Source organism: Sciurus carolinensis, chromosome 6 (genome assembly GCF_902686445.1).
Source record: "Sciurus carolinensis chromosome 6, mSciCar1.2, whole genome shotgun sequence".
NCBI classification, from domain to species: domain Eukaryota; kingdom Metazoa; phylum Chordata; class Mammalia; order Rodentia; family Sciuridae; genus Sciurus; species Sciurus carolinensis.
In genome coordinates, this window is record NC_062218.1 from 132,172,663 (window position 1) to 132,187,150 (window position 14,488).

General features: G+C 41.9%; 1 protein-coding gene across 1 annotated transcript; it reads left to right on the top strand.

The window, feature by feature from the left end:
* Nucleotides 1-4,619: 4,619 nt before the first annotated feature.
* Nucleotides 4,620-5,802, top strand: LOC124987104 (phosphoethanolamine/phosphocholine phosphatase-like). Its single transcript, XM_047556072.1, is given in 2 exon segments — nucleotides 4,620-4,709; nucleotides 4,711-5,802. Coding segments are annotated over 2 exon segments (804 nt in total). The 3' UTR covers nucleotides 5,425-5,802.
* Nucleotides 5,803-14,488: the final 8,686 nt, after the last annotated feature.

The window sequence follows — 14,488 nt, forward strand, 5'->3', positions numbered from 1 at the left end:
AGCTCCATCTGATCTCAGCTTAATCTTCAAAATCTGTGTTTATAAACCTTTATTTTCTAATACTCCTTTGACCCTCACTGAACTTGAAAATTTGGTCATGCCGGTCATGGCAAAAGGGGCAAAAATTAGTTGTAGGATTAGAACACTTAAGATCTGTAAAGAGTCACGCCTTACCTGAGATAAGGCTGTGCCTCCCACCTTACTGCATGTTAGAGTGACTCCAAAATAAGTCAGACTTTAGCTTATTTAAAGTTATAATCAAAAGATTGGTTTTTGTTGTAAAATTACTATGATCTCAAATAGGGAATATAATGTGGTTCTCAGTCAAAATTAAAGATAGCTATTATACAAGCAGAATATATTTTTACTCTTACTAATTTCATTTTGTAAAACTGCTACCTATTAATGTTTTGCAGAAGTAGCTGCTTCAAGAACACGCAACCTAGGTAACTTGTGATAATAAGCCATCACCTAACAGATAGTGGTAACAGATACCAGAACAGATAGTGGTAACTTCCAGAACTAATGCAGACTCCAGTTAGATAAAAGGGTAAATAACTGTAAAGTTATGGACATTAAAGTTAAAGCCCAGTACTTTATGACTGGTGAGACTGACTTGCTGGATGATTAAGATCAAACTTAGAGATTGGAATTAAATACAGAAGGCAAGATAGACCAGTATTTGGATCTTTTGCCCTCAGTCAGCCTGAACCCAGGGAATAAGAGGACTTCTCTAAGGAGCGCTGCAACTCTGGGTCACACAACCTCCTGACCAAGGAGATTGTTGAGACTAGAGGATGAAAAAATCGCTCAGTGTATCTGCTGCAGAGGAGGGTCATGGAAAAAGGGAGACATCCCTTAATGCTTCCAAAGGAAGTCACCTCATCAAGGAGACCCTGCCTAACCAATGGCACTGGTGGAGCTAAGAAGCTGCCCTTAAGTTCTCTACAAGTGGCCCCTGTGGGAACTCAGCTGACTCTTTAACAAGACAGGAACCAGGTCAATTTGACCAACTTGATCTTAGACACCCAGCAAAACAGTTAAAACCAAAATATAACCATTCTTGGGCATTTAAAAGAAATAATAGTTAAATGTAACTTAAGATGTACACTTGTATTAACCCACTAGAATAAAGACTGGAAGCTACAAATGAAAGATTCTTCAGCAAATGTGCCTGATAACTATCAAGAGAAACTGCCAGAGTCAGAAGTTTTTTGTCAGTTTAAGGCCTGCAGACCTTCCTAAGCTACACAGGTAGACTTAATCTATGTTTGCTCGTATGATTACCTAGCCCTAAGTAACAGAAGTATAGAGCTCTCTACTAAACACAGGTTATACCAATAAAGGGATATTTTACAAAATCAGATGACTTAAGTAGCTTAACTATATTTTCTGGGGACATCTATGACATTAAGAGTTAAATGTTGTGTTTACATTCCTGATAACCTGGACAATGTTAAAGTTCCCAAATAAAGGCCTTGTCCTCTCCAGCCTTTTGCTAGGCCTAGTTATGGGAACAATTTCTCAGTTCTTCCACCTCCTGGTGAGAGATTGACTTCTGTCATTTTCATGATACTCAGTAGAATGTTCCAGATGCTGCAACATTTACTTTGTACTAATCTCATTTCAGTACTCATGTCTTTTTGTTCTTCTATCATAGAAGCACCCACCCCCAGGTGACTTTACAACCTGCTCTTCCCCAACCAGGCTTCTACTTTGGACCCCTCGATTGACCCAATTTTTTAAAAAAAAGGAACTCCAAACTGCTTGCCCCTCACTGCCCCCTTTCAGCTTCGAAGCAGCCAGAACAATCGGCGCCCCCTTTTCCTTAAAGCAGTTGGGAGTTCCTATAGCTAAAGGGGGGAATGAAGCCAGAATTAAGGACAGGTAGTTAGTGTAGAAATAGGGAATTGGGTCAATTCGAGGAAATGAAGCCATGAAGCCATATGCCTTTGGAAGTTGGAGACTGCCCCTGGAAGAATGGAATGTCAAGGATCTCCGGAGCCCACTGATTACCAAATTTACCTGCCTTTATCAAGGACTGCAAGCAAGGAGATGCTAATTAATGCCCCTGGGCCCTTACCTGCCTGAATCACCTTAGCCCTCCCCCTGCCCATGGTTTCTCACTTAATGCAAAACCAGGCCTAGTCACGTAGGCAGGAAGGAGAGAGAGGTAAGGGGGGAGAGAACTGAAGAACAAAAGAGACTTTAACCTATAAAAGATGTAGGGTGCACTCACTTCTTGGGACTTTTAGAATATCAGCCATGGCCCCCTTCTCCCTGCTGGGAGAAGTATGTATTATTCCCTTTAAACAATCCAGACTATGGTCCTTACTCAACAGTACCAAATGGTTAAGCAAACTGATGAATACTCTCCATAACCGAGGCAGGATGGACAAATGGATATAGGATTCTATCCATGATAAAGAAAAAGGGGGGAATGAAAGGCCCCGCTCCCGTCCTTGACGGATGGGGTCTCCGGGCAACCGCACATTCCTCGGACAAATGTCTCTTGACAACCTTGGTAAGCACAGGGGCCCAGCGGTCCTGTTTGTCTTTGAGACAGTTAGCAGCACAGATACCACCCTGCTCTCAACAGCACGCCCTGCCCGGAGGCCGTTACACTGATAAGCAGGAACCATGAAGATGTCAAGCAAAAATTTGAAAAATAACCTTACCCTTTAGGTGACCTATGTGCTGGATTCAAAATAGCCAATAAGAAACCTGTTGCTTACCGCGCACGCGAAACCTGCCCCTTCACCCTATAAAAACCCTGTGCCCCAAAGCCCGGAGAAGGCGCCACTCTGGGACTGACGTTCACTATCTGCCATTTTTGCACAGTAGGATAGGGCCTCTACCTTCCTGTGTTCATAAAATAAAGAAGGGGGAGCTGTGGCGAGCCACCTCGCCACCATGATAAGATGGCGCTGGTTTCCTGAAGTGCTTTCTAGGTAAACAAGCCCATATTTGGTTGAGCCAACTGTTGCAAATGGGAGCACCTATGAACATAGGCCAAGTGGCAGGAGTAGATTGGCTATTGCAGGAATATAAAAGTGTATGAATTTGGCTCAAGAAAGAGAAGAAGAAAAACCATGGTTTTATAACAATAAGGTCCTTATTAAATTGCTGAAGGAAGATTCCTGTGTCGTGCTTTCTTGCGGGCGAGGGACACGACAATCCTATATATGTCAAATCTAATTTACTTATTTTACTGTAAAAACCAAGACATCAGAGAAGTGTATTTAACAGTATTTGCCATCTCTTTCTTGTTGAAAATTCATAAAAATAATAGATGTTAGACATTTTATAGACATCAACATTTTATTAGTTTGACCACCTAGAGAGGCATAATTTTAAAGACATTTTACCTTAATTTGTTGACCCAATTTAAATTGAACCTTTTTAAATCACATTAATTAAAGATATATGGATTCATTTTTAATTTTAATTCATGAGCACTCATTATCTATATGCCAATGTTGATCTCATGTACATGATATATGGATGCATATATATGGACAGACGACACTATGTACACATAACACAAAAGCAAAGACCTTGTAGATTTTTGTAGGTGAATCTCCATTGCAATGTTACAGATATTTAAAAACTCCACTTGAATAAAAGTAGGACTGATCAGAAAAACATTAAAATCATGAGCTCAAAAAAAAAATAGAATTTGAGAAAAAACACAAGAGTCTTAGAAAAAATGACAAGGCCATTAATTATTTTAGTAAAGCACCATACAATTTACTTTTGGGCTTAGATTAGCATGAGTTCAGGTAAGAGACACTCCCCCCAACCTTGGGTCTGGGATTAGTCTCTTACTGAGCCTACAGGCTTTTTCCATTTACATTTCAATGTAAGCCTTGACTGAGAACTGGAAGGAGCTGAGGGAAATTGCTGGTTTGAGCAGAAACTTCATGCCTAGAGCACCTTAACCATTTTTTTCCAGCTGGTAATCAGACAAGTTTGGATATGGAAGAAAATTATGAGACCTTATTTTCCATACCTTTAAGAATAAAGCTACTATGTTAGGCTCCTTATTGAGATATACCATTGGATAGTCAGCTGGCTTGTCCATGGTCGCCTGTCCAGTATTTTTGGGGTGACTAATTTTAGGCTTAGTTTTCTCCCAGTGATGAACAGGTTAAATCTTGCTCCATAGGTAAGCTGAGTATAGGGGCTTGAAGTAAGACCCCTTTTTGATATCTTAAAAACCTTTCAGGGGGGCCAGGTGGAGGGACGGCTTAGACGCACATCATCCACAGTCCCTCGGGACTGGAGGGACTCGTGAGCCGAAGCCCAGAAATCCGGGGGTGGATAAGACACCGCATCCCCCCAAATTCCCGTAAGCACCCCTTACTCCATCCTGCGCCCAAATACCTTAGCTAGACCCCCTTCCCTCTCTTTACTCTCCAAACTCTGCCGGGACAGATCTCTGCCACCACCGCTCCCACTCTGAGGGAGAAACTCAGAGATCCTGACCTCTTTTGGGGACCCTTTTGGTGACCACAAAAGGATTTGATCACTCAGGACAAAGCTGCCAGAGGAGCTCTGGACAACTGCTGGCAGCCAACAGAGTCCCTAGAGGTGGAGCTCAGAGTGATGCACTGACAATGACCGGGTGTCTTCCAGTTGCTGGCCTCCGATGCCTGACCAGGGACAGTGGGATGGCTGCGCAGGGCACACCATGCTTCCTCCTGACCTTTCGACTTCGACGAGACCATCGTGGAGGAAAACAGCGACGACTCGATGGAGCGCGCTGCGCCAGGCCAGCGGCTGCCCGAGAGCCTGAGAGCCACCTACCGCGAGGGCTTCTACAACGAGTACATGCAGCGCGTCTTCAAGTACCTGGGTGAGCAGGGCGAGCGGCCGCGGGACCTGTACGCTATCTACGAGGCCATCCCCCTGTCTCCGGGTATGGGAGATTTGCTACAGTTTGTGGCCAAGCAGAGCTCCTGCTTCGAAGTTATTCTCATTTCGGATGCCAACACTTTCGATGTGGAGAGCGCCCTGCGTGCCGCCGGCCACCACGGCGTGTTCAGTCGCATCCTCAGCAACCCCTCTGGGCCTGACGCTCGGGGACTGCTGGTGCTGCGGCCCTTCCACACACACAGCTGCACGCGCTGCCCAGCCAACATGTGCAAGCACAAGGTGCTCAGCGACTACCTGCGTGAGCGGGCCCACGATGGTGTGCACTTCCAGCGCCTCTTCTACGTGGGCGATGGTGCGAACGATTTCTGCCCCATGGGGCTGCTGGCGGGCGGTGATGTGGCCTTCCCGCGCCGTCGCTACCCCATGCACCGCCTCATTCAGGAGGCACAAAAGGCCGAGCCCAGCTCCTTCCGCGCCAGCGTGGTGCCCTGGGAAACCGCCACCGATGTGTGCCTCCATCTGCAACAGGTGCTGAAGACGTGCTGAGCACTGCCGCCTGGAGGGGGCGCCCCGGCTAGAGGGCTGAGGAAGGGCAGGGAGGGGGAATTGGGAAAGACAAACCTAGTTTTACTACTCCCTCTTCCCTTTTCGCTTTGCTATGTCCCTCCGGTAATTTCTGGAATTTCGTTCTGGGAGAGGTTCTGAACGGTCCCTATCTATGCAGTTGACCCAGATCTGCTGCCCTCCCCAGTACCACGGCAAACAGTTCGATTCTGGAGTCTGTCCATAGCAGAGTGGTGTGCATACCCTGAAGGACAGCAGCGTTTCCAAAACCCTGTGCTCCGAACTGGGAGGAAGGGGCTCCTTGGCAGATGAGAAAACGAACACCTCCCACTGCTTTAACTGTTGCCTCGGCTGCGTAACCTCCCCTCCCCCAGTCTTCTCTCAAGGGGACCCAGGACCCCAAGCTCCTCATGGCCGCACCGGACTTTCCGTGGAGACAGATGATACTCTCTGCTGACAGCTCCAGACCTCCTCGATCTTGCTTCAGCCACGGAAATCCCACACTATTTCTGTACTCGCAACACCTTGCCGACCCCCTCCCAGCCCACCAGCACCTCTAAATGGAAAAAAACAAAAAAACAACAAAACAAAACAAGACCCAGAGGGAACAGTCGCCTCCTGGTGGTAGAACGAGGTAGCACACCGTCCACCTCGGTTAAGACCAGCCAGGGACTTCACAGCGTGCGAAGGTATCTCCTCGCACCAAGTCTCCTCTATGCAGCAAGAGCCCAGGGACTTCACCAAAATCATCCTCCACGTCCCCCTCTTTCCATATGGGACAGATGTTTTAAAGCAGAGTCAGGGAAAACCAAGCCCCTTCTCCCTCTGGTGTTTGAGAACTATAAAGGAGGTGAAGGGGGAAAAAAAAAAAAAACCTTTCATATGCTCTGGTACCCATATGGGGGCAATTTTTCCTTGGTGTAGAGTTTCTTTAAGGAAACTATAAAGAGACTTAACTAATTCTCTATACCCAGGAATCCAAAGCCTACAGTATCCAGTTATCCCTTGGAAGCCTCTGAGTTGCCTTATGGTCTGGGGCAGAAGATAGTGCCCCATGAGGGTTATTCTTTCCGGTCATAATGTGTGGATTCCTTAGGACAGTTGCAATACTAAATATTGAAACTGTTGATGTCATAATTGAGCTTTCTTTTTTGAGATCTTGTAACCCCTATCAGTTAAGAAGTTTAGGAATTCTGTAATGTCCTTTTGACATTCCTCCTATGTGGTGGCACATAGAAGGATATCAGCTACATATTGGAGAACAATTACAGATGTTTTATCTCTGAATTTTGCCAAGTTCTTAGCTAGGGTTTTTCTGAACAGGTGAGGGCCATCTCTAAAACCTTGAGACAACACTGTCCAGGTTAGGTGAGATCCACTATCTGGTTCTTTAAACAATGTCAAAAACAATGTCAACAGACATTGAGATTGAGAGTCTAGGGTATACAGAAGAAGGCATCTTTAAATCTAACACAGTAAACCAAGCAGCACCTGGAATTTCAGATAACAGGGTATATGGATTAAGAATTACAGGGTGGAAGGAATTGATGGCTTCATTAATTATTCTAAGGTTTTGGACGAGGTGTCATTTCCCCATCTGGCTTTTTTTTTATTGTAAACAAATGGGATACATGTTGTTTCTCTGTTTGTACATGGCATAAAAGCATACCATTTGTGTAATCATAAATTTACATAGGGTAATGTTGTTGGATTCATTCTGTTATTTTTTCCCTTCCCCCCACCCCTCCCACCCCTCTTTTCCCTCTATACAGTCCTTCCTTCCTCCATTCTTGCCCCCCTGCCTAACCCTAACTCTAACCCTAACACTAACCCCTCCCACCCCACATTATGTGTCATCATCCACTTATTAGCAATATCATTCGTCTTTGGTTTTTTGAGATTGACTTATCTCACTTAGCATGATATTCTCCAGTTTCATCCATTTGCCTGCAAATGCCATAATTTTATCATTCTTTATGGCTGAGTAATATTCCATTGTATATATATACCACATTTTCTTTATCCATTCATCAATTGAAGGACATCTAGGTTGGTTCCACAATCTGGCTATTGTGAACTGAGCAGCTATGAACATTGATGTGGCTGTATCTCTGTAATATGCTGATTTTAAGTCCTTTGGGTATAGGCCAAAGAGTGGGATAGCTGGGTCAAATGGTGGTTCCATTCCAAGTTTTCTAAGGAGTCTCCATACTGCTTTCCAGAGTGGCTGCACTAATTTGCAGCCCCACCAGCAATGTATGAGTGTACCTTTCTCCCCACATCCTCGCCAACACCTGTTGTTGCTTGTATTCTTGATAATCGCCATTCTAATTGGGGTGAGATGGAATCTTAGGGTGGTTTTGATTTACATTTCTCTTATTACTAGAGATGTTGAACATTTTTCCATATTTTTGTTGATTGCTTGTAGATCTTCTTCTGTGAAGTGTCTATTCATTTCCTTAGCCCATTTGTCGATTGGATTATTTGCATTCTTGGTGTAGAGTTTTTTGAGTTCTTTATAGATTCTGGAGATTAGTGCTCTATCTGAAGTATGATTGGCAAAGATTTTCTCCCACTCTGTAGGCTCTTTCTTCGCATTGCTGATAGTTTCCTTTGCTGAGAGAAATCTTTTTAGCTTGAATCTATCCCAGTTATTGATTCTTGCTTTTATTTCTTGTGCTATGGGAGTCCTGTTGAGGAAGTCTGGTCCTAAGTCGACATGTTGAAGCTCTGGACCTACTTTTTCTTCTATAAGATGCAAGGTCTCTGGTCTGATTCCCCCATCTGGCTTTTGAACTCCTAAAATGGGTGTATTGTATGGGCTGTTGCAGGGCATTAAAGTTTTTGCTGTTTGAGGTTCTGAATGACCTTTAATAAGCCCTTGTTCTTGTCTTTCTGCTCCCTTTCTTTCTTTTCCTCTTGATCTCTATTGTTTAAAAAATGGAAGATGCAAGCTGGAGGAGATCATCTAAAGGTTGATCAAGGCCATATGCCAATTTTTGTAATTTCCTCCAAATATTTAGGGCTGACTGAATGATAAATTAATCCTTTAAAAGTAGGTGACCCCTCCATGTATATATAATATGTAAAAATACATTCTACTGTCATGTAAAACTAAAAAGAACAAATAATTTTTTTTTAAAGTAGATGATCCTCTATGGATTCAGGATCTAGGGTGGTGTATTTTCTTATTGCCTTCCTGAATCTCTCCATTACAATAGAAGGACTTTCCTGAGGAGGTCTTATATAATAGTTTTCTAGGCATCCTGCTCATCATTTGGATCCCAGTTAGGATAATTTCTGGGAACTGCTTGTGCTCTAATTGGTTAAGTAATAGCATAATCTTTCCAGGTAAAGTCAAATGCCTGACATAAGTTCTCAAACATCTCAATATATTTATTTGGATCCTCAGTAAACCTCCCAAATTCATTTTTATCTGTTTTAAGTTGGAGGGGTCTCTTTGACTTCTCTCCCTTAGTAGGTGATTCCTTAAGGCTTTCTCCTCTCATGGCAGAGATTATTGAGGCCAAACCTGGGAACATATGAAAGGCACTTTTCTTGATCGTTTGTAATTTTCCACTATGCAGGCTAGTGGTGAACCTGGCAGTACTATTGAGAGAGAAGCTCCCATCTGAGTGAGAAGATTAGGGATATCTCCCTAAGTTTGATCTTCAATATGGTCCAGAAAACCGATCTATCACCATGCCTTGCCAAAGTTATTTCTGGTCTTCTTTGGCAAAGTTCTAGGGTCCCAGTTTGTCCTATGCTAGAGACCCTTGGAGGATACAGACTTATGGACATTTACTGATTTCCTCCCTGACATTATGAACTCCTAATTATGAAAAACCCATTACAAAAATAAAAATTGCACATTTTTGCCTTTTTTTTTTTTTTTTTTACCCTCTAGATTAAAGGAATCTTATGTGAGGGGACATCTACCGGTTGTTAGGCATATAATGCCTGTTCTGTGGGGGTGTTGATTTAGAATGCCTCCCTCTTGCAGCTTAAAGAGAACACAGTGAGCACATTTAAGCACAGGAACAGTAATGACGAGATTCTTTTTTTTTTTTTTTTTTTTTTTTGGTTTTCAACAATATGAATATATTCTCTCATATTTCTGTAGGTTCCAAGTCCTAAATGGATCTTCTTGGGCTAAAAATTAATTTGCTGGTCAGACTAAATTTCTATCCAGAGGCTCCAGAAGGGAATCCATTTTCATTCTTTTTTTTTTTTTATTGTAAACAAATGGGATACATTTTGATTCTCTGTACATGGAGTAAAGGCATACCATTCGTGTAATCATAAATTTACACAGGGCAATGTTGTTTGATTCATTCTACCATTTTTCCTCCTTCCCCCCCACCCCACCCACCCCTCTTTTCCCTCTATACAGTCCTTCCTTCTCCATTCTTGCCACCCTCCATAACCCTAACCCTAAACCTAACCCCAACCCTAACGCTAACGCCTCCCACCAGCCATTATATGTCATCATCCGAATATCAGTGAGATCATTTGTCCTTTGGTTTTTTGAGATTGGCTTATCTCACTTAGCATGATATTCTCCAATTTCATCCATTTGCCTGCAAATGCCACGTTATCATTCTTTATGGCTGAGTAATATTCCATTGTATATATATATGCCACAGTTTCTTTATCCATTCATCAATTGAAGGACATCTAGGTTGGTTCTACAATCTGGCTATTGTGAATTGAGCAGCAATGAACATTGATGTGGCTGTATCTCTGTAGTATGCTGATTTTAAGTCCTTTGGGTATAGGCCAAGGAGTGGGATAGTGGGGTCAAATGGTGGTTCCATTCCAAGCTTTCTGAGGAATCTCCATACTGCTTTCCAGAGTGGTTGCAGTAATTTGCAACCCCACCAGCAATGTATGAGTGTACCTTTTTCCCCACATCCTCACCAACACCTATTGTTGCTTGTGTTCTTGATAATAGCCATTCTAATTGGGGTGAGATGGAATCTTAGTGTAGTTTTGATTTGCATTTCTCTTATTACTAGAGATGTTGAACATTTTTTCATATATCTGTTCATTTTTTGTAGATCTTCTTCTGTGAAATGTTCTTCTTCTGTTCATTTCCTTAGCCCATTTGTAAGTTGGATTATTTACATTCTTGGTGTAGAGTTTTTTGAGTTCTTTAAATATTCTGGAAATTAGCACTCTATCTGTAGTGGCAAAGATTTTCTCCCACTCTGTAGGTTCTCTCTTCACATTGCTGATAGTTTCCTTTGCTGAAAGAAACCTTCTTAGTTTGAATCTATCCCAGTTGTTGATTCTTGCTTTTATTTCTTGTGCTATGTGAGTCCTGTTAAGGAAGTCTGATCCTAAGCTGACATGTTGAAGATTTGGACCTACTTTTTCTTCTATAAGATGCAGGGTCTCTGATCTGATTCCAAGGTCCTTGATCCATTTTGAGTTGAGTTTTGTGCAGGGTGAGAGATAGGGGTTTAATTTCATTCTGTTGCATATGGTTTTCCAGTTTTCCCAGCACCATTTGTTGAAGAGGCTATCTTTTGCATATTTTTGACCCCTTTGTCTAGTATGAGAAAATTGTATTTATTTGGGTTTATGTCCATGTCCTCTCTTCTGTACCATTGATCTACCTTTCTATTTTGGTACCAATACCATGCTGTTTTTGTTACTATTGCTTTGCAGTAGAGTTGAAGATTTGGTATTGCAATACCCCCTGCTTCGCTCTTTCGGCTGAGGATTGCTTTAGCTATTCTGGGTTTCATATTCTTTCAGATGAATTTCATAATTGCTTGCTCTATTTCTGTAAGGTACATCATTGGGATTTTAATTGGAATTGCATTGAATCTGTATAGCACTTTTGGTAGTATGGCCATTTTGACAATATTAATTCTGCCTATCAAAGAACATGGGAGATCTTTCCATCTTCTAAGGTTTTCTTTAAATTCTTTCTTTAGTGTTCTGTAGTTCTCATTGTAGAGGTCTTTCACCTCTTTTGTGAGATTGATTCCCAAGTATTTTATTTTTTTTGAGGCTATTGTGAATGGGGTAGTTTTCCTAATTTCTCTTTCTGAAGATTCATCACTTATGTACAAAAATGCATTGGATTTTTGAGCATTGATCTTGTAACCTGCTACTTTACTGAATTCACTTATGAGTTCTAAAAGTTTCCTGGTGGAATTTCCAGGTTCCTCTAAATATATAATCATGTCATCAGTGAACAGTGATAGTTTGAGTTCTTCTTTTCCAATTTGTGATCACTTTAATTTCTTTGGTTTGTCTTATTGCTCTGGCTAGATTTCAAGGACAATGTTGAATAGAAGTGGTGAAAAAGGGCATCCCTGCCTTGTTCCAGTTTTTAGGGAAATGCTTTCAGTTTTTAACCATTTAGAATGATATTGGCCATGGGTTTAGCATAGATGGCCTTTACAATGTTAAGGAATGTTCCCACTATCCCTATTCTTTCTAGTGTTTTGAGCATGAAGGGGTGCTGTATTTTATCAAATGCTTTTTCTGCATCTATCGAAATAATCATGTGATTCTTAACTTTAAGTCTGTTGATATGGTGAATAACATTTATTGATTTCCTGATGTTGAACCAACCTTGCATCCCTGGGATAAAACCCACTCGATCATGGTGCACTATCTTTTTAATATATTTTTGTATACGATTTGCTAAAATTTTGTTTAGAATTTTTGTGTTGATGTTCATTAAGGATATTGGTCTGAAATTTTCTTTCCTCGATGTGTCTCTGTCTGGATTAGGTATCAGGATGATATTGGCTTCATAGAATGAGTTTGGGAGGGTTCCCTCCTCTTCTATTTCATGGAATACTTTGAGTATTGGAATGAGTTCTTCTTTAAAGGTTTTGTAGAACTCGGCTGAGAACCCATCTGGTCCCGAACTTTTCTTTGTTGGTAGGCTTTTGATGACCTCTTCTATTTCATTGCTTGAAATTGATTTATTTAAGTTGTGTATTGTTGGGGTGTCCAGGACCCCAGACCCTTTTAGGCTGTTCATTAAAGATGGTGGCTGGCAAGTTGCCAGTAAGGTTCCAGTCAGACTCGTATTGTGAAAAACAAATGGCATCATATACGGAAATTTCTATGATTGGTTTGCACCTATGCATGCTCTGTGAATGATCACCTTGTGCCCCAGGTAACTTACTATATTGTCCACGCTTTTCCCTCGTGGACAGTGCTCTTTGGCTGATGTCGTGTATATATGCTTCGCTGTAGCCCTTAGAAGGAAGGAAGAAAACAAAGAAGAATAGAAGAAGTAGGATGGACTCCTTTTAACAATAAAGCCTTGAACCAGGATACGTGTCGTGTCTCTCTGCGGGCAGGGAAACGCGATATTTGGTGCCGAAACCTGGGAACTTTCTTCTTGTATATATGTAAGTATTATTAAAATGTTCATGTAAGTATTGTAAAAAAGGGGAAAATTAAAAGGGGAAAAGGCAGCCTTGACATTCGCGGTTTTGCGACTATCCGGACCAAGCGAAAAGTGGTCCAGTAAACTGAAAGTAGTGCGCGAAAAGCGACCACAGTAAATTAAACCGTGGGTTCTGAGATGTCTAGAGTTCACATGGAAGGCCCATTAAAGAGTTTATTAAAGGCTAATGGAACACCTCTAAAGCTTCCTCAGCTAGGAAGTTTCTAAAAACTGTAGAAGATAAAGCCCCTTGGTTTTAGATGAGGGATTATTAAATATCCCTCAGTGGGACCATTTGGGAAAGGACCTACAACAGGCTCATGAACAAACAAAGTTACCTACCGGCACCATGGCCATATGGATGCTGGTTAGAGGTTGTCTCATGTCTTCTAAGGATAAATTTAAACAATCTTTAGAGGAGGGGGAAAAGGTTTTAGAGGAAGTGAAAGAGTTAAGGTCGATTTCTCGCTCATCGCATGAGTCGGAGAATGACTCAGAGAATGACTCAGGAAGGGAACTTTCCAATGAGGAAATGGAACGCAGGGTGGGACAATTGAATTTGAAGAAAGTGGCTAAACCTACAGCGCCACCTCCTGCCTATAACCTTAATTACCACAAGTCTGTTAATCTGGGTCCTCAGAGTCAAGTATCCCAAGGATGGAAAGAATTAAATAGTACAGACCCCTCATGCTTTCCTGTCTTTGAGGATCAACAAACTCAACAAAGATTCCATCAAAGTTTAGATTTTAAAATTATAAAACAATTAAAAGAAGCAGTTAGTACTTATGGACCACAAACTGCCTTTACTATATCCCTATTGGAAAGAGTTGCAGGGCTTAATTTAGTACCCCGTGATTGGGAAAGTTTGGCAAGAGCTACTCTTTCTGGTGGTCAATATTTGATGTGGAAAACAGCTTGGCAATAAAACTGTTTAGATACTGCCAGGCGTAATGCAGCTGCAGGCAATCCTGGTTGGAATGTAGATATGCTAACGGGACAAGGAAATTATGATAATATACAGGCACAAATCCAATACCCACCAGGAGTCTATCCACAGATTGCCACTGCTGCCACTAGAGTATGGAAGACCTTACAGGGAGCAGGCGATTTGCAAGGTCAACTATCTAAAGTAATACAAGGACCCAATGAACCTTTTGCTGATTTTGTTGATTGGCTTATTCAAACAGCTTCTCATATCTTTGGAGATGCTGAGCAAGCAATGCCTTTAATTAAACAATTGGCATATGAACAAGCCAACAAATGGTGTAAAGAGGCAATTAGGCCATGGAAAAATAAAGATTTGTCTGCTTATCTTAAGGTTTGCAAGGATATTAATGATGCAGTAATTCAAGGTCAAGCTTTGGCCTCAGCCTTATTACAGGGATCTGGTAAAACATCTACAAATAGAACACCTCCAGGGGCTTGTTTCTCATGTGGTCAAATGGGCCTTAAAAGGGCAAATTGTCCTAAATCGGGAGGTCAAACAAATAAAAATCCAGGACTGTGTCCCCGATGTAGAAAGGGTAATCATTGGTCCAGTGTTTGTCAATCAGTAAAAGACAAGGATGGAAACTATTTGGGTCCTAATCCTAGCCTCTCAAAAAATGGGAAAATGGGCCCACC